Below are 23646 nucleotides of genomic sequence, written 5' to 3'. Positions count from 1 at the left end.
CCCATTCTGTAGTCTTCCTCTATTTCTTTGCACTGATCACTGAGGAAGACTTTCTTATCTCTCCTTGCTATTCTTTGGAACTCTGTATTCAAATGGGTATGTCTTTCCTTTTCTCCTTTGCCTTTCTATTTTCTTCTTTTCTGAGCTATTTGTAAGGCCTCTTCAGACAAGCATTTTGCCTGCATTTCTTTTTCTTGGGGATGGTCTTGATCCCTGCCTCCTGTAGAATGTCACGAACCTCTGTCCATAGTTCTTTACTCTATCAGATCTAATCCCTTGAATCTATTTGTCACTTCCACTGTATAATCATAAGGGATTTGATTTAGGTCATACCTGAATGGTCTAGTGGTTTTCCCTACTTTCTTCAATTTAAGTCTGAATTTTGCAATAAGGAGTTCATGATCTGAGCCACAGTCAGCTCCTGGTCTTGTTTTTGCTGACTCTATAGAGCTTTTCCATCTTTGGCTGCAAAGAATATAATCAGTGTGATTTTGGTATTGACCATCTGGTGATGTCCATGTATAAATATATAAAGCAATTCATTGTTTTAGAATGCCTCAATTATCATACAATAATGCTTACAGATATTAAAAATTTTTGGACTGTCACCAATGAGCTTCTCATTCTTGTGCCAGTCCTATATTTTAAATTATTAAATTATTCAGGCAGAATTTTTGAGTGCCAGAGGGCACCACAATAGGTGCTGTGATTTCAATAACAGGCAAAACCCAAAAAATATTGCCCGTACTTTCAATGTAGTTTAAAATTTAGGAAGAAAGACAAGCATTAAAACAATTGATCATACAGATTACATAGCTCAAAAGTGAATTAAATGTTGAGAAGGAGATGAAAAAGGTTCTTTGAGAGGTTTCAGCAAAGGGCTGAGGGAGTTAGAGAAGCAGTGCTTCAGAGAGGATCTAGAAGGATGAGGGAATTTCACTGGGCAGAAGTGAAAGGATGAGTGGTTTCACAGCAGAGGAACAGAAGTGTCTAAGTTGGTCAGTGTTTCTGGAGCCCAGCGTTTAGAAAGAGAACATTGCAAAATAAGACTGGAGAGGTAGGCAGGGATATTTACAATATTGATTTTTATCCTCAACAGTATAAAACTTCCACGGTCTTTAGCAAAGAGTTGGTGATTGTATTTCACTTGATGCAGAGTAGCGATTGAAGAGTGCCAGAGAGGAGGCAAGGAGAGCAGCTAGGGACGTTGATCCTGTCTATTGGCAGGAGGCCTCAGCTCCTACCCATGAGGGCCTCTCTACAGAGCGGCTTGGGTGTCTGTACAACACAGTGGTTGTCCTCTCTTAGAGCAAGCGATCTAAGAGGTCAGGGAAGAAACTGCAGTATCTTTTTTTTTTGTAAACTCCACGTGAAACATGGTAGAGGGAATCAACAATTCCAGAATTCAAATGATTACTTGATTTGGAGTATTTCCCAGTTTTTTTTTTTTAATTTTTATTGGCGTATAATTGATTTACAATATTGTATTAGTTTCAGGTGTACAGCGAAGTGAATCAGTTACGTATATATGTATTTCCACTCTTTTTTTTTTTTAGTATTCTTTTCCCATATAAGCCATGACAGAGTATTTAATAGAATTCCCTGTGCTATACTGTAGAGTCTTATTAGTTTTCTGTTTTATATATAAGAAACTGCAATATCTTTTATGACCTTGGAAATCACGCATTGTTACTTGTTCCGTATTTTACTGGTCATGTAAGTCAGCCCTGATTCGACTTGGGAGTGGATTACACAGGAGGTGGGAACTATGGGGCCTGTTGAAGGATGGCTGCCACGTACTAGAATCTGCAGAACTACCACATTTCATTGCTGGGTGGAGTATTATGGGAGTGCAAAGAGAGCTAAGGAGCTGCATAGGGAAGGAGGAAAACCAGAGAGCTGTGAGATGAAACCCAGCAAAAGGAAAGGAAATTTCATGAAATATACTCAGGACATGTTAGACAAGAACCAAAAAAAAAATGTTCACTGGATTTAGTGACAATGAACAAAAGCTCTTTCTTCATTTAACATTTATTTTGACTCACCTCCCCTTGTAACATTTTTCAAAAAGATGTTTTCCCCATCTTTTCTATGATAATCTTCCTTATGAATTTATGAATGTTTTCACAATTTTCCGCCCAAATTTTACTGTACTTTTGATTGGAATTGTGTTATTATTCTGTTTGAGAAACAAGTATTTTTACCATTAGCTTTCTCTGTAAGAAACGCAGCATATTTCTCTGTGTGTAAATTTTCACTTATATCATCCAGCTCACCTTTGGCAATTGAAAACATGATGTTGTTACAGATCTGTCATTAAGATGAGTCCTGTGCGTTCTTCATGTTCCGGTTGTGAATGGGATCTTTTCCCTTCGCCCACTGTAACCATAGTGTCTTCAATCTGGAAATGGATTACCTTTACCTCTCATTTTATGGATAAGGAAAGAGGCCCAGAAAAGACAGGCGACTTGGCTATGGCGGAAGGGTTGGGAACCACAGATCTTAAACATCCAAATTGTATTGTCCTGGGTTACTAGGAAATCAAGTTGCTTACTTAGCTGGTCATACCTTGTTAAAATTATTACTCCCTGAACTATCAGTTTCATTGTATCCGATTTCAAAGTAGCAGCAACCATCTCATAGCACACTTCCAATTTTTAGCATCATTGTTTTGAAATATAGTGTCATTACTTGAGGAACTTCAGCTCATCTCCATTCAATTCTCCCAAGACCTGATTCCTACCAGACAGGAACTATTTCTTCTTTGAGGTCTAAATAGACCTAACAACCTATTGCACTGAATAAATATTTAATGAAGATTGAATATTTCCTCTGTGGTGGATCAATTACTCTTGCTGACTCTCTGAGGAAAGCTTTTTTTTTTTTTTTTAATGTCATGTGGTAGGTTAAGAAATTTGTTTTTCTGAGTATTGTTATTAGTGACAAAGTTCGTTTCAGTGATATAAAAAGCCATGTCCCTTTGGTTTTTTCAGTTATCTGTTCTTCTTGATTTATATGTGCAGGATCTCATACACAAATCTGAGATTCACTGACCTGGTAGTGTGCAATAAAGTCATCTGCTGTAAGAGTTGGTTTATTTTTTGCTTTTAGAACTTGTGGTATTTGGAGCTCTAAAAATGAAAACTATTTGCTAATGAGGTATAAGGATAGTTAGATATTTTTATTGATAAATAGCTCCAAAAACATGAATAACTTTTCTTTGAATCAACAAAACTTTATATTTCTTGTATTTTTAACTTTCAGGGCCATATAATTAATTTTATTCTTTTAAACTTCTCTTAACTGATATTAGGTTTAAATGAAATACATTTATATTTGCCTGTAGAGTCTCTAAATTTATAAAATTAATGAATAATGTGAAAGTTTTCATATTATAAAATCAGAATCACTATAGTGGATTCATTTGGGGCAAGTTGTTAATGTGGCATTCAGACGGAATTTATCAGAATCAATTAGAAGAACAAAACCCTGTCACTGAAATGAAAATAGAAAGCAATGAGTAGGTAGGGAAAAGAGTGTATATATTTTTCATCTTCTGTGTATTAGCAAGCATATGAACATAATTTTGAAATAGGAAATTCATGCCCAGTGACAAAATGTTCTCCATGTTTAAGGAGTGTTTAAGGAGTAACTTCACTGTTTCCCATCTGATAACTTCTGGTACATTTATTTCAACTTAAATAACTGTTGACATTGTTTGGTATTTATTTTACTAGAGGAAAATTGTATGTGTGTGATGTCAGTTATAGTACAAATTTGATAACAAGTGTAGAATAAATCAGTTGAGTCATAGTGGTCTGCTATCTGTTCTTAAGGTCTTTCTGACCCAGGAGTCTGTGACCTGTGAAATCTCCACATTTTTGGATTTGCTAAGATATTTTACAATGCAAGGATTTAAATTTACATGAACATCACTACAGGAAGTTGGCTGATGTAGCCCAAGATGTAATGGATATCAAGGTATAAATTGGGAAAAGTTTAAGAAGTTCTGACAACAATCAACATGTGTGAGAAGAAAAAGGCTTAAGTTGAAGTTTCTTTCTTCTTCAACTTATTACAGCAAAGAGAACCTGAAATTTAACCTGGTATTTTCAATGCTCTGATTATTACAACAGCATTCCGTTTTGTGAAAGCATTGCCAAGAAAACCCAGGGTTACACACTGTTCTTGCATCTGACTGGAAAGGGCATATGAGTTGTTTATAAGGTACTGAAGATCCAAAGCTGCACAAATGAAGGTTGAGACTTAGCGGGGAGGGTTGAGTCAGGGAAGGGAAGCCTCCTAGACGTTACAGCTCTGTCCAGAGGCCAAATGGGAGATAAATCACTGCTGGCCACCTCTCTTATTATTGAAATGGTTCAGCCCTGGGGTTTAACTGAAGGCCTTACAGGGTTTTGAAGTGCAAATGGGATGGTGAAGGGTAAGCCCTTTTAGGGTTTCATTTTGATGGATTTTTTTCCTGTGTGGATTTCTGGCACTGACTGTGATCTGGAAGAGGCCCTGAAAAAAGGAAAAGTTTTGTTTTGTTTTTGATCAATCAGGCAATAAGAACTTTCCACGGGGGTGTACTTTTCTTGCGTGCAGTATTGATCCTATTATGTCTTAAAGTAGGTCTTTTAATTGGGTCTTCTTTTTTTACTTTCTGCCATGGAACTGTCATTTCAAGGTCACGTCTCTCTCTTGATATTAATGCCAAAATTTGAGTGTTGAATGAGGTGACGTTTTTGGATCAGGGTTCTAGGGGGACAACTTAGGGTCAGTGTGTGTTAAACAAAGCTGTCTAGTTAAAGATCATCCATATTAGAACAAGTCCTTTCATATTGATAAGCAGTCTATAATTACCTAATCTTTTTCCCATTGATCTACCTAATTGTATGTGTTCATTTAATTATTTTATATACATATGTTTTTCCAGTATTAAAATAAGGATCAGGAAATTCTGACCTTATGAAATATTTGTGTTGTTTGTACAGATACACTGAAGTGTTTGAGGAAAAAAGAGAGACATAAGATAATGTTAAAGAAAAAGATATGTTGATTTGTCAACTTAAAAAGTTTTCTTTTACCCCACAAATACTCTACATGCAAGAGATAAAATAAAATATCTTTTAAATTTTATTTTTTCTAGTAAAGTGGGATGAGTCATTAGTTTCTCCAAAGAGAAAGAAGTGTAACTTAAAAGATTTTTGTGCAAATTTTTAAAAAAAATTAAAATATTTGTATTAAAGAAATGACATTATAAATGCTGACATTTCTTCTTAGAAATAAGGCTGACAGACTTTTCTCGAGCATTTGGCTCTTTATTTTAGATTTAACAAAGGTATTTGTATCATTTACCCTGCTTGAAAATGATAATGCATTTAGCTGCAGCAGAGTTCTGTGTTGCTTGATATCTATTATAAAAAGGGGTTGTTAATCTTCATAATTGACATTGATCACAATGTTCTTAATTGCTCTCCAAGTCAGTTTTTGTTTTTCTGTTCTAAAATTTCCCTTCATTGTATTTATTTAATGTTAGAAATTTAAAATTAAATTTAAATGTTAGAATTTAAATTTGCCTTTTGCTGCATGAAGATTTTAAATGCTTTTAAAAATGAAAAGCAGCCTGCCTGCCCTCCCCAAACCTAGATGGTATCAAGCAGAGTCCCCTGCATCTACAGCATCCATATCATTAGTTCGTTGCTGGGAGATGTTAATATGACCTTTTCTTTGTTGAAAAAGAGAGCTGTAGTCTTTCCCAGAATCCTCTTGTTAATAGGCTCTTTAACCCAAGTTGGAGGTTGTCTGATGAATGAATGGTGAGCTTTCTTTTATGAGCTACACATATTGTTGACATTGTGTCACACTGCTTTTTAATTTCTAATGTGTTTTTAATTTGCAAAGTATGTGTATCCTTTCACAGCAGTAGCACTGAGCCAGCATTTTGGAATCTAGACATTGCTTTATGCAGATAAGGTGGGTCAGGCTTAAGGATGCTGTATCATAAGGCTTAGATTTACTGAAACACACTTGTGAATGAATTTCACTTTGAATATTGTTGAATGAAAGAAGATACTGGGAAAGGCTTTTCCCCTACAAGAACTTCTCTTGCCTCTTGGCAAGTGAATTGCCCCAATATAAAAGCGTTGAGGGGGGGAAAAGTGAGCTGCAGAGTGAAAAGGCAATCCACAAATAATCACTCTTTTCTGCCTTTGATTGTGTCAGATTTTTTTGTGTGTGTGGCAATTGTTTTCTTTCTCGCTTAGAAGAGGTTTATGGTCCAGTGTCTGTCAAGTCAGACCCTGTCTTAAGGTTGCAGTTGTATTTCTCTCTGGAGTTCCTAGAGGTGATGTTATCTTTTGTTCACTCAGCAGTGTGGTCATTCCTGGGAGCATCTGTCACTTTAGGCATTACAAGATGGATGGGTCTCCAGTGAACTGCTGGTTGAGGCAAATGGTGAAAATAAGAAAAGACAAGGGGTTTTAGGGTCTGCAGAGAGGACAGACAACAAGGAAATACTGCTAGAAATCAAGAGTAAGCTGAGCAATAGAGGAAGAGAGAGCAAAGATGGATCGTGTGTCCTTTTATAAACATCTTGGAAATCAGAGTCTCGGGGTGGCTGCTGTGATCTGAAGGGGACATCTTCAACATGGTAAACAGTCCTGTGCTTTGGATTTTCAAAATGTGTTTGGATATATATTTTTTTAAGTGTGGGGAAAATGTTGGGAAATTACAATGATATAGAATGTTTTATGTAAGGACTTTGCTGTTTGGATGTGGTAGTAATTTACAAATTCTTTTATTGGTAAAATTTTCTTTGTATGTATTTTTTGTTATGCTCTCCTTCCTCTTTTTTTTTCTTTCTTGTAAGCATTTGAGCATCTGCAGATAATAAAATGTTTGAAAAGTTTCAGCTATATAACTAACATCCTAACTGTTTATTGAAGCTTCTTTGACATTTTTGCAGGGGAATTCTGAAAATTCTGTGCTCATGCCTTAGGGAGGCTGAAGCAGATAGTAAGTTATTTAAAGTAAACTTCCACTTTAATCAGCTCTTTGAGGAGAAAAATATAATTGTTATCACTCTGTGAGAGCAAGATGGAGATTTTGTATTATATTTGAAATTCGTTTTGTTGGTGAAAGTCAAAATTTGTGAATGCCGGCTGTTCAAGAGTACCTTCTGTGGTAGAGAAGGGACAGGAAGGAGGTTGGCAAAGAGTAAGAAAAGGGAAGGAGGGGAAAGTATGTGGTTGAAAAAAAATGATTTTGTCAAACTTTTTGGCATTCGTCTATGAAAAAACCATAGGTTGAAAGGCAAAGAAATTAAGATGATTAGAAGCTTTAAGCTATACAAATGGTGGAGTATCTTCCTTCTCTATGGGTGTAAATAATAGATGAAAGAGGAAGAGTGACAACAAAGGATCAGGTCGTTTAAGAGAATGTGTGCAGCCTGAATAGGGGTCTGTGGCTCGGGGCCAAAGGTCTTAGCTTTGAGTGTAATTAGAAGAAAATACAAAAATGTCATTACTAGCAGGTGAAGTGTGCAGCACGTGGCCAAAAATTAGCAATTTTAGACTCTGAAGCCACTGGAATTGGATTACTGACCTTTTTTTTTTTTTTTTTAATCATTAAGGTCCTTGTGGAGTCATATAGTTTCATTGGCAGTAATGCAGTTTGACCTTGCTGACCATATGGGGTAATCTTAGGTTTGGATGGAGGGAGCAAGACTCTTGACTCACAAAAAGATGTCTACTTGTGGGTGGGTGGACGGGTGGGTGTGAAATGCATGAGATTGAACATCCAGGTCTTGCATTTTTAACTGTGCTTTTGCCTGAAGACATTCTTCTGACTGTAAGGGAGGTAAGATATTTTTATTTCAAAATCTGAAATGGTTCTTTTCTCTCTTTCAAGTTGTCCTAAAAGGAAAATAAAATGAAAGCTTTTTTTAAAGAAAATATACATTGATATTACTTTACATATTTTAGTGCCATAAATATGCATTGAAACCAGTATATTCTTTAAAAAATCCTCTTTTATTTTCTCTTTAGACATAATAACAAAATAGAAACACTTCTAAGTTACGTATAAAAATCAGTGAAAATTAGTTCTTATTTCATTTTCTGGTTCTGACTATATTTTCTTGTATATTTACTATAATCTACTTAGCAGAAGAATATGTTCACTGTAATTTTCAACCAGTTATATGTAATTATAATTATTTAGTTTAATTTCTTCTAGGAATACACTAATCAAAAGGATGGGAAACAGTAGTTGCCTTTATTCTTTCAGGCTTTGTTTGTTGGAAATTATTAAACTGTTCAATTCAAAAAGTTGAAAAATAATTTTAATCAACATTGGTTATGTCTTAAATTTTTGATACTTCATTAAGAAGATAAATTTTGGTGTAGCACCAGAAATTATAAAACTCAAACTTTGAGTAAGGAAATTATCTGTCACCAATTTCTCTCCTAAAAATAAAAATAATCTGTGGGCTTTAAGCATTATGGTAACACCTGTCCAAAATGCAGACTTAACAGATTTATTCCAATTACATTTAGTAGGGGGAAATCTTAAGAAGGAATTATTTCCAGGTATGTAAAGAGTGATCATTTGGGGAAAGAGGAATATTATATTTGCCCTTTATAATATATATGGAATTGTATAAGACCGATAAATTTTCTAGTTGCAATATTTGTAGAATTGTAAATATTTAAGTTATGTATTGTGGAATATAATGCATTTGGAAATTAGTTCATGTCTTTATGTATATATTATTTTTTGTTTTTGCAGGTACAAAAAAGCTTTAATCAAGTAAAATCTAGGCAACAGGCTCCCTGAAGTGTTGACAGCCCAACTAAATCATGAACATGGTTCAAAAATGTTAATAAATAAACCAAGGTATTGTACAATTATAATATGTCCCCTCATCCAAATCTTTCATGGTCAAATTTGGGAGGGGAACATTTTAGAATATAAATAAAGCTCTGTCTTTGGCACTTAAACTGATGAAGCAGATATTTCTATGAGCTCCTCTCCTTCTATTTTCTCTCCTCTTTGCTTTCCTCTCCCCTCCCCCATCCTCGCCACCAAAAACACCCCCAAAAAACCCCAAACAAAACACTTTCTCAGCTTTAAGGTTTTTCTTTTTTCTTACAACAGCCTCTGTGTTATATTTCCTGCATACCTAAATTAAGACAATAAGAATTCAGCTCTTGGTTCTTTGTTGATTGTGGTTTTATCTTTCAACTTGTCTAACAAGAGAGACATCAGATTATTGGTCTCCGCAGAGAAGACCAAACAGCCTCTAGTGACTGCATGTATTTACATTTTTTAATCATATACCCTGAGATGTATGTTTTGAAAGTTTTATGAAAGTTTTGTTTCTATTTTTAGAAGCCTTTGAATGCAAGGAAGGGGAGAAAGTTGATCCTGTCCTTTTCCCCTTCTATGTCAAAGAAAATAAAAAAATCCTCTTAGAATTAAGAATTTAGGGACACTGCTTAGGTAACTCTTGACTGTCAGGGCATAACCAAGACCGGCTCCCTCCTTTTGGAAGTTACAATGTACTTAAATAGCCTGACATTTCCAAGAGAGGCCAAAGATCTTTTCCTCTTTTATGACCCGTCGTATCCTTTTGAGGCCAAAAAGAACAAGAGGGGTCATTGCCACTTCAGCTCGGTTCCTGTTGTTCCTGCGTGGTGACCACGCAGATCCTGAAACCTAGTATTGGCTTAACATTTGGGCCTGGGACATCTGGAAAGTGGCCCGCGAGGGAGCGGAGGAGATCGCGAGAGGGAGACACGGTTGGGTTTTGTTACACCAGGTGCTAGGAGGAAGCCTCATTCGCCTTTTTGATATGGGAGGCAAATTCTGTGGGCCCTGGAGTTAGGCTTCAACAATTGAAGAGGTCAAAGGACAGCTGAGTGGGGTCAGTGAGACACCATGGGGTGTATTTTGTTACTGAGTAAAAGGAGCAGGCTCCTAAAACCTTCAAGGATTCTCTTGAAAATCTTGTGTTGTGAAAAGGTTTTATGAGTCTCATGGCAAAAACTCCTGATTTATCTAAGGAATGCTTGCTTTTGCCTAATGGAAGGATAATCCTTACCAAATGTTGGCAACGACTATGAGTCAATATAGGTCTGAAAGAACAGTTAGGGTTTGAAGTGTACTTTGCTTTCCAAAATGTTTATCATTTTAATGTTTGTCTCTCAGTGAAGAATTTTACACTGTTGAAATATCACCTTTTCCTTGGAGCAGAAAGTGGCAGGAGTTGGGGGTGGGGAGAGGTGGGTAAGCAATTAGTTTACATTAATTTTAAAATCATTCTAACAAGCTTTTGACTGACCCCAAAGCAGAATAGTATAAACCTTTAAAAACACCAAAAGTTAACTCTGGAAAGTTCTTTGAGTTTATTTTAACATAAAAGGAATAAACGGCTCATGAAGTATCATTTATTTTTGGATTACAGAATTTTTTTGTTTTGAATTTAGTTGTATTTCATAGAAATGGGTATCAGCCAATGAATAACCTTAAGCGTGGGGTTTCTCCCTGACTGTGCTTCTGGTACATTTTGTGGTAGTAAGGAGAAAACCACATTTTGTGGTGGTAGTAAGAGTCAAGAGGGGAGAAGAAGAAACGCGAATACAGAATTTTCTCTTTGGAGGGAAATGGAGAAAGAGGAGGCGGGAGTGGAGTGGTGGGGTGGAAATCTGCATGTGGGAAGAACTTTCTTTGCCATGGCCTCAAGATACCACTTACATGATTGTGGAGACTTTCCACAGGTGTTGCCACCTGGCAGACAGGTAGTAAAAGAGGAATTTGGCAATATTTTGATGTCCCAGTTTATATACTCTATACATGTACATAGACATAGAGTGTGTGTATTGCCATCTGTATTGTAAAGGGGAAAAGATAAAGTGATGGATAGTACAGAATAGGCTTTGTTAAGCATTTTCTTGCTCATTGATAACTTTACAATAAGTTTGAATTACTTGTGTGTGTGATTTTTTAATGCTTTAAAATAAGTTTTCGTTTTAAAGCCACACGCACATAAACGTAAGGCTTAATGAGGCAGCGTGCTCTGTGTCTATTTTCCCAAGGTTAAAGTGCCTTTCAACAACTAATTTAGAAACCTAAGTGTAGTGACTGATAATTGCCTAGAGAAAACCCACAGCTGTTTTAAGTAGCTGAAATTGTGGCAAAACTGACAAATAGAATTAACAATGTTAATAAGATAAGAAGATGGAAAGATAGGGCAAATGACAGTGGAAAGATGAAGGAAGCAAGAGTAATGCGTCTATACAAGAACTGAATGTTGTTCACAGTGGCTTTGCATAGCCAGTGCTTTTTCCTTTATGCTAAGCCCTCCTTTTATTAGTCTCTAAATCACCAGTAGAATGAGTGTTTGCAAGTTAAACAATTCAGATACGTGTGTGTTCAGTCCCTCATTCACATCTGATTTTGAAAGAAGACATTGCAGTGGCGGCTAAGAAAATCAATCAGATTTTGCTTTACTAAGGCACAGTTTTATTCGTGGTGCTTTTTAAAAGTGCATTTTTAAGTGTATTTCTATCATTACATGAATGAGAATTTCTTTACCCCTCTTTGTACCCTTATGATTCTTATCAGTCAACTACATACATTACAAAGGATACCAAAGCCCTGTTTTTGGATTTAGTGACCCAGTATTACCAAAACAAAACAAAAAACCTGCAGAAGTCTTTAAGGTATTCTTACTAATTATATTTATCTGGTTAATGTTCTTTGCCTGCTTTCCAAACAGAATGGGGGCAGGTAAATAAAGAAAAATAAGGTGAATGTTATATGGAAATTATTGAATCATCTGTGTTCTTCCCACTCTACTGGTTAAAGCATCCTATGACCTTTGGAAAATTATTGTAATATCTTTTGAAATTCAACACTGCACTTGGGAAATTGGTTTTTGCCTCTGGTGCTTTATGTAGATTTTAATGACTGTTATGATAAATCCCCAGAAGTTTGTCCTCAGAAACCACAGAGACTCAGAACTCTCTGAATGTGGCAGCCTTGATGGATGTGCTAAGCCACACTTTGGAAGCATTTCTGGTTATTTAATGTTTTCTGTTCTGGATTATTGACTCTTCTGCCTGTTGAAAAATTGGTCTCTGGCGACATGGTAGAGGTCACACGTTGCCTGTTATTGTTTCGTTTCTTTGATCTGACACAGCAATTGCCTCTGGTAATTATACTAGTTCCAGAGGGTCTTGACGAGATGTGTTTATTTTACAGAAGAATTTCTGGTATTCCGAGGAAGAAAGTAAAAATTTCCAGTAGTAACATGTAACTCCCTGTCAGAAAGGAAAAGATAGCATTATCCCTTATCTTTTAATTATGACAGCTTTTATATAATCATTATGAAATTAGTTCACATAGAACAATAAGCATTTCTATGGCAATTCAGGACATATTACATATCCCTAAGTATATTGGTTAAAAACAGTTAATCTTAGAATAAAGTAACTAGGGCTAGGTTTTTATTTCAGTACTTAAAATAATTTTGGCTTCAGAAACTGCCCAAGGAGAGTCACCCAGGTTTAAATGTACAGAACTATTAAAGGAGGCTCAAAATTTTGTCTTTTAATTTGTTTGCATTTTCTAAAGATTTTCAGCAAGGAGAATGACTAAAAATGAAATAGAACACTTTTGTTTTGAATGCATCATAAATTTTGTGCCTTTTTTGGAATGTGCTTGACAAGACATAATATCTCTTCAAACCTGTTTACTGTATAATTGAGTAAGACACAAAAAAGCTCAATGTATTCATTTTTGTTTAAATTCAACTCTGGTTGTAAATACAATGTTTTGCCCCAAGTAGTTGCAGTATAATGGGAAAGTCAGATACTAGAGCAACAAATATCAATTTAAAAGAATACATAAAATGAGAAAAGAGCATAAAATAACTGTAACTATATGCTTGTTTTTAATTTTGAATTATAGACTCTTTGAGAACTTGCAAGAACCATGTTTGATTTCTTAGTCCGATAATCACATAGTATCTCTCTCATCAGTGAATATGTTTAACAGAGCAAGGGTGTGTTAACGGACATTAAACAGTAATGCCTTAAACAAAAATATTTTATATGGAGCCAAAGAATCTGATAGGTGTAAGAGGCAATAATGATGTGTATATATGATTGTAAAGTTTAATAAGTGAATTGTATATATCACCAAATACCGGTTTTTGCAACTTTTACATTGGTGGTCATTTGTTACTAGAACACTGCCTCCAAAATATACAAGGAGATACATCTCAACTTTTCTTAGTATACTCAACATAGCACCAAGCTTACAAAAAGAAGAAAACACTACACAGTACTTCTAAAATTTTCTGCACATTTATTTTGTGCCAGGCACTATTCTAAAAACATAAAATCTTATGTATTCTCACAGAAGTCTATGATACTGATTGTATTGCCCCATTTTACAGATGAGAGATTAAGTAACTTGCCCAGTATCATACAGGGTAGTGGGTGCAGGATTTGAATTAAGACCATGTTACTCCAGACCCTGTGTGCTAAACTACTTCAATAGTAGGATTTTTATAAATGCTATCTGGCTGTGTGGATGATTGTTAAACTTTGGAAAGTAGGTGACAACATCTATAAAGAACAAGATAAGTAACAACTCATAAGTTATTCGAAGCTATTTAGTACTATGCCTGGCACACAGTCAATGAATTGTGCCTAAAAAAAAATTCGAATCAAAAACAAGTACACACAAACAGAATGTATCGTTTTCACTCACGTTTTTTTCTACTTCAGATAGCTTGGTTTAGCAGGGGAAAAAAACAGGCTTTTGAGTAAACATTTGAATTCTAGTTCCATCACTTACAAACTAGATAACCTTGGCTCCTTTCAGAAACTGGATTGTTGCTCTACTTGTCCCTCTTTCTGAATCTGCTTGTTTCCATGTGGTTTCATTTAACTTAGTCCTTCATCCCATAAATGGAAGTTAGACTTTGACTACATTCCTTACCCGCTTTGGCAGGAATAAGTCCTAGGTGGTTTCTGTTTGCTTCATGCTGTTTCCCATGGGGAGGCCCACAGTGTCTCATTGCCTCACTTTTGATACTAAAACAAGTGATATTAAACTTGATCATTGGTTCAGAAGGCTGTACTAGTGTTTTTATGTAAGGGACTCAGGCATCCGTGGATACTGGTCTCCACCAGAGTCCTAGAACCAAACCCCTAAAGACACCGAGGGCAATTCTGTTATTCTTTGTGAAGTACTTTACTCTCTGTTCATATCTATCTTTCATCTCACATTTACAGTAAGGTTTGGGTTTTTTCATTGAGGGGAGAAGTGGTGTTTTTATTTTGCTTCAATTTTTTAAATTGTTGCTTGTCTTTGTGACTGTTTGTCTGGTATCCAACATTAAAACTCACATTTCAGCCTTGTTTTGCAGCCCCGGAATATATAGATGCACTATTGTTAAAAAAAAAATCCACCTGCCAGTGCAGGAGCCGTAAGAGACTCAGGTGCGATCCTTGGGTTGGGAAGATTCCCTGAAGAAGGAAATGGCACACAACTCCAGTATTGTTGCCAGGAGGATTCCATGGGCAGAGGAGCCTGGTGGGCTATGGTCTGTAAGGTTGCAAAGAGTCGGACATGAATGAGCATCTGAGCAGATGGGTAGACAAGGAAAAATCAGCAAACAAAGCTCTTTTTCCTTGATTTTTATTTTGGCTTGGCTTCACAATTTCGGAGGCATTTACATAATATGCATTTTTCCCAATTGGGTCATTATTGTAGGTGTTTTAACTACAGAATGGCATATGTGATTAGATAACCTAAGACGTCTGCTGCCATAGACAAACTGATTAGATTCCACTCCTGTCTTGGCCTTTTCCTCATAGTATCACCTTGGGCAAGTTCCTGAACTTCTCTAGACCTTGGTTCTCCTAAAAATGGAGGCAGTAATTGTATTTTCCTGGTGGTTGCTAAGTTCCCCTATGTTACTGTTATTATCGTGGTTTGACAAAGAATGTTTTCTTTCAGATTTCTTGACAATGACAATGATGACAATTACTGCTACTACCATCACCACCAAGACCACCACTATGACCATTCCCTGTGATACTAATAATGACGTGCATGCATGCTTAGTTACTTCAGTCATATCCAACTCTTTGCCACTCCATGGACTGTAACCCGCCAGTCTCCTCTGTCCATGGGATTTCCCAGGCAAGAATACTGGCCTGGTTGCCATTTCCTTCTCCAGGGGATCTTCCCAACCCAGGGACTGAACCTGTGTCTCCTAATTGGCAGGCAGATTCTTTACCACTTTTGGACATGGGAAGCCCCTGTCCTTCTGTAGAGAAGGGGTAAAGGAAGAGTAGAAAGACACCAAACTACACTGTCCTGATGGTTTGCGCTTGATCCCACTTGCATTTTTAGCAATTAATTATGGTGCTGAAAGAGCTCATATAGGGTACCATATCTTTTTTAGAGATTACCCCAAGAGTGCCTGTTCGCATCTCAGAGGTCTGTGGTGCTATGCCAAGACAATTAATATAGTTTTCCCTGTGTAATTTCACAACAGTAAAAGGAAACATGGGAAAGCAATATAGTGCAGTCTCACAGCCAGTGACAGCCAGAGACATAAAATATGTGCCTTTGTACGGAAGTCACAGTCTGTTCTTCTTGTATTTCATTCAACAACTGATTCTAAAAAGTATTTCTCCATTTTCTGACCTGAAGTTAGATTTATTTACACTGACTTTCAGTGGGATGTTGGGCTTCCCTGATGTCTCAGTAAAGAATCTGCCTGCAGTGTGGGAGACCCATGTTGGATCCCTGGGTTGGGATGATCCCCTGGAGAAGGGAATGGCTACCCACTCTAGTATTCTTGCCTGGGGAATTCTATGGACAGAGGAGCCTGGTGGGCTACAGTCCATGGGGTCGCAAAGAGTCGGACATAACTGAAATGACTACAATTTCTTCACTTTCAATGGGATGTTATGCCTGGGGGCTCTTTGAGATTCAGAGGAAGAGATTTAGTAGTCTAGGTGGATAAGGCCAGTGATTTCAGTGACCCTAAATATTATGTACAGCATATGATATTAAGAATGCAAATTTGCTCAGTTGTGTCTGAGTCTTTACAACCCCATGAACTCTAGCCCACCAGGCTCCTCTGTCCATGGGATTTTCTAAACAAGAATACTGGAGTGGGTTGCCATTTTTTTCTCCAAGATATTAAGAATACATTGCATTAAAAATTCTTCTTTTGACCTCTGCCCTTCTTTGGGTAGAACTGAACTGTCAGTGAAGAACTTGACACTTAGCACCAAAGAAGTTTGGGGTCAGTTTTGTCATTCTTCACCTTATAAATTATCATTTTTAAAACTGCCTGGTTATGTTTTCATCTGGAATAGTCAGCCCCTTCTTTTTGCTCTCCCAAGGCTGTTCCATGAGAACTTACTGTTGTCTTCATCTGAGCATTTCCCAGGGTTATGCTGCTATATTCTGTGTATCTTCTATGATGGTGAAACTGGATCACCCCTATTTATATTGATTTAATAGTTTAACCAGCACAATATTTATTTGCCATATCTATCATATTACTCCTTAAACTATGTATAAATTGAAGGGATTAAGATTATGTTATCTTCCATGTATAGTTGAGTACTTCTTTATTCAACTAAAAAGGTCCCTTGGAGAATGTAGGTTTTCAGTGATGAAAGGAAGATAACTTGTTGAGCAGGTAATAGATTAAGAAGAGGCAAGATTTTCAGGCATTTGGTGCTCTGGAGAAAGGCTAAAGGTCCACCTTTGAAGTTATTCTATTGTTTTCCGCAGTAAGAAATCCCATGAATAACCATGCTAGTTCCTCATATTTTTCTCCCTTCAGGGAGGAAGAAAGGTCAGATGGCCATTGGATTTTGACTTAGACGCATATATTAGTGACATGGTGTATTTCTCTACCAACCTCCACTCTGTTTTGATTGTGTGTGGTTCTGGTGAAAAAATAAATTGCTGTAGAAAAATTGAATGTTTATACTTGTTCCAGTAGGGTTTTACAAGTTTGAACAAAACCTTGGTTTTTGATTACCTGATTCATATATTTTAGTACTTCCTGTTTGAATCCTATCTTCAAATTGTTACAGAAGATAGAAAACATGAAATTAAAATTAAAATTTCATGTTTTAATTCTAAAATCTGTAAACTTAATTCTTTAAGAATATCATAATACTACTCCTGAAACCTTAAAAAAAAACCCTTGGTATTTCAGGAAAATTTCATTTGAGAGGCTTTGTTGATTTTCTTCAACTTACAACTTTGAGCATTATATATATACTTTGGCACATGTACTTATCATAAGAAAAGCCTAGTAATTTATTTTTTCTAGTTTTACTGAGATATAGTTGATATCTAACATTGCATTAGTTTTAGGTATATAGTATAATTATTTGATATATATGTGTGTGCTTAATTGCTCAGTCATGTCCAACTCTTTGCTATCCCATGAACTCTAGCCCCACCAAACTCCTCTGTCCATGGGATTTCCCAGGCAAGAATACTGGAGTGCATTGCGCTTTCCTCCTCTAGTGAAGCGTCCCAACCCAGGGATCAAATGCACATATCTTGCGTCTCCTGCATTGGCGGATGGATTCTTTACCACAAGCATCACCTGGGAAGCCTTACTTCAGAATCAGTTCAGTTCAGTTGCTCAGTCGTGTCCGACTCTTTGTGACCCCATGAATCGCAGCACGCCAGGCTTCCCTGTCCATCACCAACTCCCGGGGTTCACTCAGACTCGCGTCCATTGAGTCAGTGATGCCATCCAGCCATCTCATCCTCTGTCGTCCCCTTCTCCTCCTGCCCCCAATCCCTCCCAGCATCAGAGTCTTTTCCAATGAGTCAACTCTTCGCTTGAGGTGGCCAAAGTACTGGAGTTTCAGCTTCAGCATCATTCCCTCCAAAGAAATCCCAGGGCTGATCTCCTTCAGAATGGACTGGTTGGATCTCCTTGCAGTCCAAGGGACTCTCAAGAGTTTTCTCCAACACCACAGTTCAAAAGCATCAATTCTTCAACGGTCAGCTTTCTTCACAGTCCAACTCTCACATTCATACATGACCACTGGAATACTGAGGATTAAATAAAATAATTTTTAGGAAGTACCTGGTATATTCTCTAGCCCAACATTTTGCAGACTTTTCATCTCATTACCTCTTTACACTCTTAAAAACAATTGAATTTTGTTTACGTGTATTATATTTATTAGAAATTAAAGCTGAGAAAATTTCAAAATACTTAATAATTTTAAAAGTTAACAATAAACCCATTATACATGGAAAATAAATGTATTTCCCCCAAAACAAGTTAGTAGAAAGAGTAGTCTGTCAGCTTCTGCCTTCAATCTGTTGTGGTGTCACTCATGAAATAGCCTCTAGAAAGTTCCACTGTAAATGTTTGAGAGAATGAGAATGAAAAGGCAAATAATATCCTAATAATAGTTTGAAAAGACTTTTGACCTCATAGAACCCAGAAGAGGTCTTGGGGTCCTTGACCAATCATTAGCATTAGCACCCAATAAATTTGGTTATTATTCAGATATATGGAAATTTTTGTAACTATTGATGAGAAGTAAAGGCGATTGCATCAAAACTTCTTATTCCATGCTTTTCTGAGGTCCCAAATAAGACTGTGATTCAAACTAAGCAAAAGAAACAGCATTGTTTTTCAAATAAATACTAATAATACATGAATGAGTTCTTTGAATTTTAAAAGGCTCAAATCTTGCTTTTAGGAATTCATCAATTAAATATATTATCACAAAGCTTTCATTTTTTTTTTTCTTTTTCAGAGAAGAATCCTCCTAGGGTAATAAAATCTTAGTAGAGAGAGAAGTAATTTGATATTTCTTCTGAAACCACTGATAGTATTCCTTTGGGTTATGGCAGTCCACCACTCACCAGTTTAAGCAGAAGGTGTGGCCCCCTTGTCACTGTGCTGGGCTTCATGATTGACAGGTCAATCTTGATTTCCTAGTTGGAGAAACTTCGCTTAAAGCACTTATTGTGGTTTGATCCTTAGACACATGATCCCTTAAAGGGACTTTTTGAAAGCCCCTTTGGACTCTGAAGATAAGAAGCAAAAGTGATAGAATAGATAAACTGATAAGTTATCTCAAGAAATGTGTAGTTCATATAGTTTCTATTGTAACAGGATATGTGGGTATAGTTTATATCAGCTCTATGTGTACCTTGCATACATATAACTCTTTACTAATGTCAACTTTCTCCTTTTTCTTCTTCTTTCGGGGGGGTGGTATAGACCATGGGGAATTCATATGCTGGGCAACTGAAATCTGCTCGATTTGAAGAAGCTCTCCACAACTCCATTGAAGCCTCTCTGAGATGTAGTAGTGTGGTACCACGACCAATTTTTTCCCAGCTGTACCTGGATCCTGACCAGCATCCTTTCTCCTCTGCAGGTAAGTTTCTCAATCCCACACATTTCTACATGCCTTTTAAAAGAAGTGGGAATTCTAGATCTGGGGATCTCTGAAATATGTGGGTTAAATGTTAGCCAATGCCTGTCTTCCTGTCCTCAGATATCTTTTCAGAACTATGAATTTTTCTTTTGGCTATCTCCCCATATGCATCTTTTTATTAAATTAGCTATGATTTATTTGCTTTCCCAGATGTAAAACCCAAGGTGGAGGATCTGGATAAAGACTTGGTACACCGATACACCCAAAATGGAAGCCTGGATTTTTCTAACAACCTCACAGTAAATGAAATGGAAGATGATGAAGATGATGAAGATATGTCAGATTCAAATAGCCCACCAATTCCCTATTCACAGAAACCTGCCCCTGAAGGGTCTTGCACTACAGATGGTGGGTTTCCTTTTTTATTTTTCAGTTCCTTTAATATTGTCTGGGCTAGTTTCTAATCGTTGATTGGCTGCTTAAGGCTGGAAACCAGTAATTAGAGAAAGGAATGAGGAGTGACCATGCTTTCACTCCCATTGCTGCCTGTGACTTCATGAGTGAGTGAAGTCGCACAGTCGTGTCCGACTCTTTGCAATCCCATGGACTGTAGCCCACCAAGCTTCTCTGTCCATGGGATTCTCCAGGCAAGAATACTGGAGTGGGTTGCCGTTTCCTGTGACTTCATAGCAGGTGTCTATTAAGAAAGACAAGCACTATCACCCCATCTTATAGATCAAGAGACGGAGAGACACAGCCATTGAATGACTTCTCTGACATGGTATGTGGCAAACACAAGCCTAGACCCAGCTCAGGACTGTTTCAATGCCTCACGAACTTCCTGCAAGAATGCTGCTCGAAAGTGATGTCTCTACTTCTTTCTGTTCCACTCTTAAAACAACAACAGAGATATCATATGTTTTAATATATACCTTTTCCATGTATTTTGAACATTCATCCAGTATATTGTTATCAATAGAAGATTAAAATGAACATGTTTTTATCATCCCATTTTATTTATCTTGTCAGCCTCCTCTTCTACAAAGGCTTTTAACCACACTTTAAAAAAAGAAAATCCTACTTAAACATTTTCAGTATTTCATGTTTTTGATCACATAACAAATTATACTCTCTCCCCTCCATTAACGGTATATGGTCCTGCTTCCTGGCTATTCCAGCCTGATTTCTAATTAGTTCATAATCTGGTTGTGGTAAAGAATCCACCTGCCAATGCAGGAGACGCAAGAGACGTGGGTTTGACCCCTGGGTGGGGGAGACCCCCTTGAGAAGGAAATGGCAACCAGTCAATATTCTTGACTGGAAAATTCCCTGGACAGAGTACCTGGTGGGCTACAGTCCATGGGGCTGTAGAGTTCGGACATGGCTGAGCACACACTCTTGATAGTTTATAGTTGGTCCACAGCTCTTTCAGTGTGGTTCATTGTAAGGCAGTTCTAAGAGTCCTCTCACTCAAAGGCAGAACAGCCCTGACATTTTCCTAATGAAATTGACAGTGGAATAGGGCAATATAGTACCTGGGTTTGTGTCAGCAGACCAGCTTCCCTTCATGGGAAATCTTCTATTTACCTAAGACTCACAGGAAGGTAAAGCTATTTTTAGAGGCAATTTAGATAAGCAGATACTTAACACCTGATGGGCTTCTGGGGTTTGCCATTCAGATGTAAATTTTGGCTGCTAATTTCTTATGTAAATTATTAGTAGGTTTCTACCCCACTGGGAAGCAGTTGATTGTCTAAAGGGGTAAAGGGCCACCAAATTTTAAGCCTCCAAATACGGCTTTGATTACTTGAGTTTGTGTTTACAGCTGTTTCAGTAAACTTTCCCCTCCCCCACTTAGATTACTCTGTAACCTTCAAGTTGGAGGTAATTGGAGAATGCAAATCCTGGTTCTGTGAAGTGAAAACCTTGGCTGATTTCTTAAGGAAAATGCAGATGAGGTTTGCAAAGAAGTGCTCTGTACTAGGACTCCTTTAAAATTAAAATCATTTGCTGCAAGAGTCTTGGTTTTAAGGCAGCATGTCAGTATTACTTTTAGAAAATGAAATTATTTAGGGGCAAGTGTGTCCAAGAAATTGTTATGTTTGTGCCCCATTCCGTATCTTTCTTTCCTTGTGTACAGTAATCAGGCTTACACCATCCTTAGGGTATTTCCCCCCAGATCCCCTTCTAAAAGAAAAATCCTATCTTTTTTTCAAGATTAGTCCAGATGAAATTTAAAATTACCCTAGAGGGGAGTATTAAGGTTTCTCCATTTTATTTGACGTTTTAATTGAGATTTAATGAGGACGAGATGGTTGGATGGATGGCATCACCAACTCAGTGGATATGAATTTGACCAAACTCTGGGAGATGGCAAAGGACAGGGAAGCCTGGCGTGCTGCAGTTCATGGGGTCACAAAGAGTTGAACACGACTGAGTGACTGAACAATATTTATTATATTAATATTCTGACATATTTCAAATAGTGAAGAAATAGAGCTATCTGCTATTCCAGATATTTAGATCCTATAAGTCTTGAAATAGAATCAGATTTCGTAGATTCTTTAGCTACTTCTGTACAGATGCACAGAGCTTATTTTCAGTCTTTTTTTAAAAAAGCTAAATTAAATATTTCCCTTTGCATAATATACATTTTTCTTAATTGGGGGTCCCTGATGATATATTTTGTATATAATTAGCTGATCTGAGTCCCAAGAATGAAGATTTGTAGGAAACAGTCCCGACTCTTGTGAGCGTCTTCTCAAAGTAACTATGAAGTAAACTGAGGAACTTTTCTTTGATTTTGAAATCTTTTCTGGCTTTGGATTGATTTCTTTCTTCCTGACTCTTTCCCTGGACTCACCCTTGCCTTCATTTCCTCACCTATTTCCTCTTAATTAAATTGCCTATAGTCTTGTGTTGGTGATTAACTGAAAGGCAAAAAGACAAAGTAGGACATTTAAAAAGTGAACTTAAAAAAAATTTAGTTCATTTACAATGTTGTGTTACTTTCTGCTGTATAGCAAAGTGATTCAGTTATACATATAAACACATTCTTTTTTGTATTCTTTTCAATTATGATGTATCACAGGATATTGAATATACTTTCCTGTGCTATACAGTAGGATGTTGTTTATCCATTCTCTACATGCTAGTTTGCACCTGCTAACTCCAGCTCCCAACGTTACTCCTCTGCTCCTTGGCAACCACAGATCTATTCCTTATTAGACTTAATTTTTTTTAAGGACAGTTTTATTTATTTATTTTGCATTTTAGTTTTTTATTTTTTTAATTTTAAAATCTTTAATTCTTACATGTGTTCCCAAACATGAACCCCCCCTCCCACCTCCCTCCCCATAACATCTCTGTGGGTCATCCCCATGCACTAGCCCCAAGCATGCTGTATCCTGCGTCAGCCATAGACTGGCGATTCAATTCTTACATGATAGTATACATGTTAGAATGCCATTCTCGATTTACAGAAAAATTGAGAAAACACTACAGAGTTTCTGTATGTCCCCACAGTTTGCCCTATTGTGAACATGTTACATTATTAGTAATTTTAGTGCTGACTAAAGTCCATAGTTTATTTGGATTCTTTAGTTTCTACCTGTTGTCCTCTTTCTATTCCAGAACCCATCTGAAAGTGTTCGCTCAGTCATGTCTGACTCTTTGCAACCCTCTGGACCGTAGCTTGCAAGGCTCCTCTGTCCATGGGATTCTTCAGGCAAAAAGACTAGGGAGCCATTTCTTTCTCCAGGGGCTCTTCCCAACCCAGGGATCGAACCCTGGTCTCCTATATTATAGCTGCTAAGTCACTTTAGTCGTGTCTGACTCTGTATGACCCCATAGACAGCAGCCCACCAGGCTCCCCCGTCCCTGGGATTCTCTAGGCAAGAACACTGGAGTGGGTTGCCATTTCCTTCTCCAGTGCATGAAAGTGAAAAGGGAAAGTGAAGTCGCTCAGTCGTGTCCGACTCCCAGCGACCCCATGGACTGCAGCCTACCAGGCTTCTCCGTCCATGGGATTTTCCAGGCAAGAGTACTGGAGTGGGTTGCCATTGCCTTCTCCTGTATTACAGGCAGGCTCTTTATTGTTTGAGCTGCCAGGGAATATCCAGAACGGGTCTTCAGTTTAGTTCAGTTGCTCAGTTGTGTCCCACTCTTTTCG

General features: G+C 37.2%; 1 protein-coding gene across 5 annotated transcripts in view; it reads left to right on the top strand.

Annotated features, from left to right (window-relative positions):
• The window catches only part of GREB1L (growth regulation by estrogen in breast cancer 1 like), a 244929-nt gene that overhangs the window by 116657 nt on the left and 104626 nt on the right, over nt 1-23646 (top strand). For all 5 annotated transcript variants that reach the window (XM_018039524.1, XM_018039523.1, XM_018039522.1 and 2 more), the window contains exons 2-4: nt 8791-8898; nt 19316-19475; nt 19686-19883. In XM_018039524.1, coding sequence (XP_017895013.1) covers nt 19319-19475; nt 19686-19883 — 355 coding nt within the window. In that variant the 5' untranslated portion in view covers nt 8791-8898; nt 19316-19318. The remainder of the gene's footprint in view (nt 1-8790; nt 8899-19315; nt 19476-19685; nt 19884-23646) is intronic.

The sequence above is a fragment of the Capra hircus genome, chromosome 24 (assembly GCF_001704415.2).
Source record: "Capra hircus breed San Clemente chromosome 24, ASM170441v1, whole genome shotgun sequence".
NCBI lineage: Eukaryota > Metazoa > Chordata > Mammalia > Artiodactyla > Bovidae > Capra > Capra hircus.
Note: the sequence above shows the minus strand (reverse complement) of the source record. Positions and strands in the feature narration are given on the sequence as shown.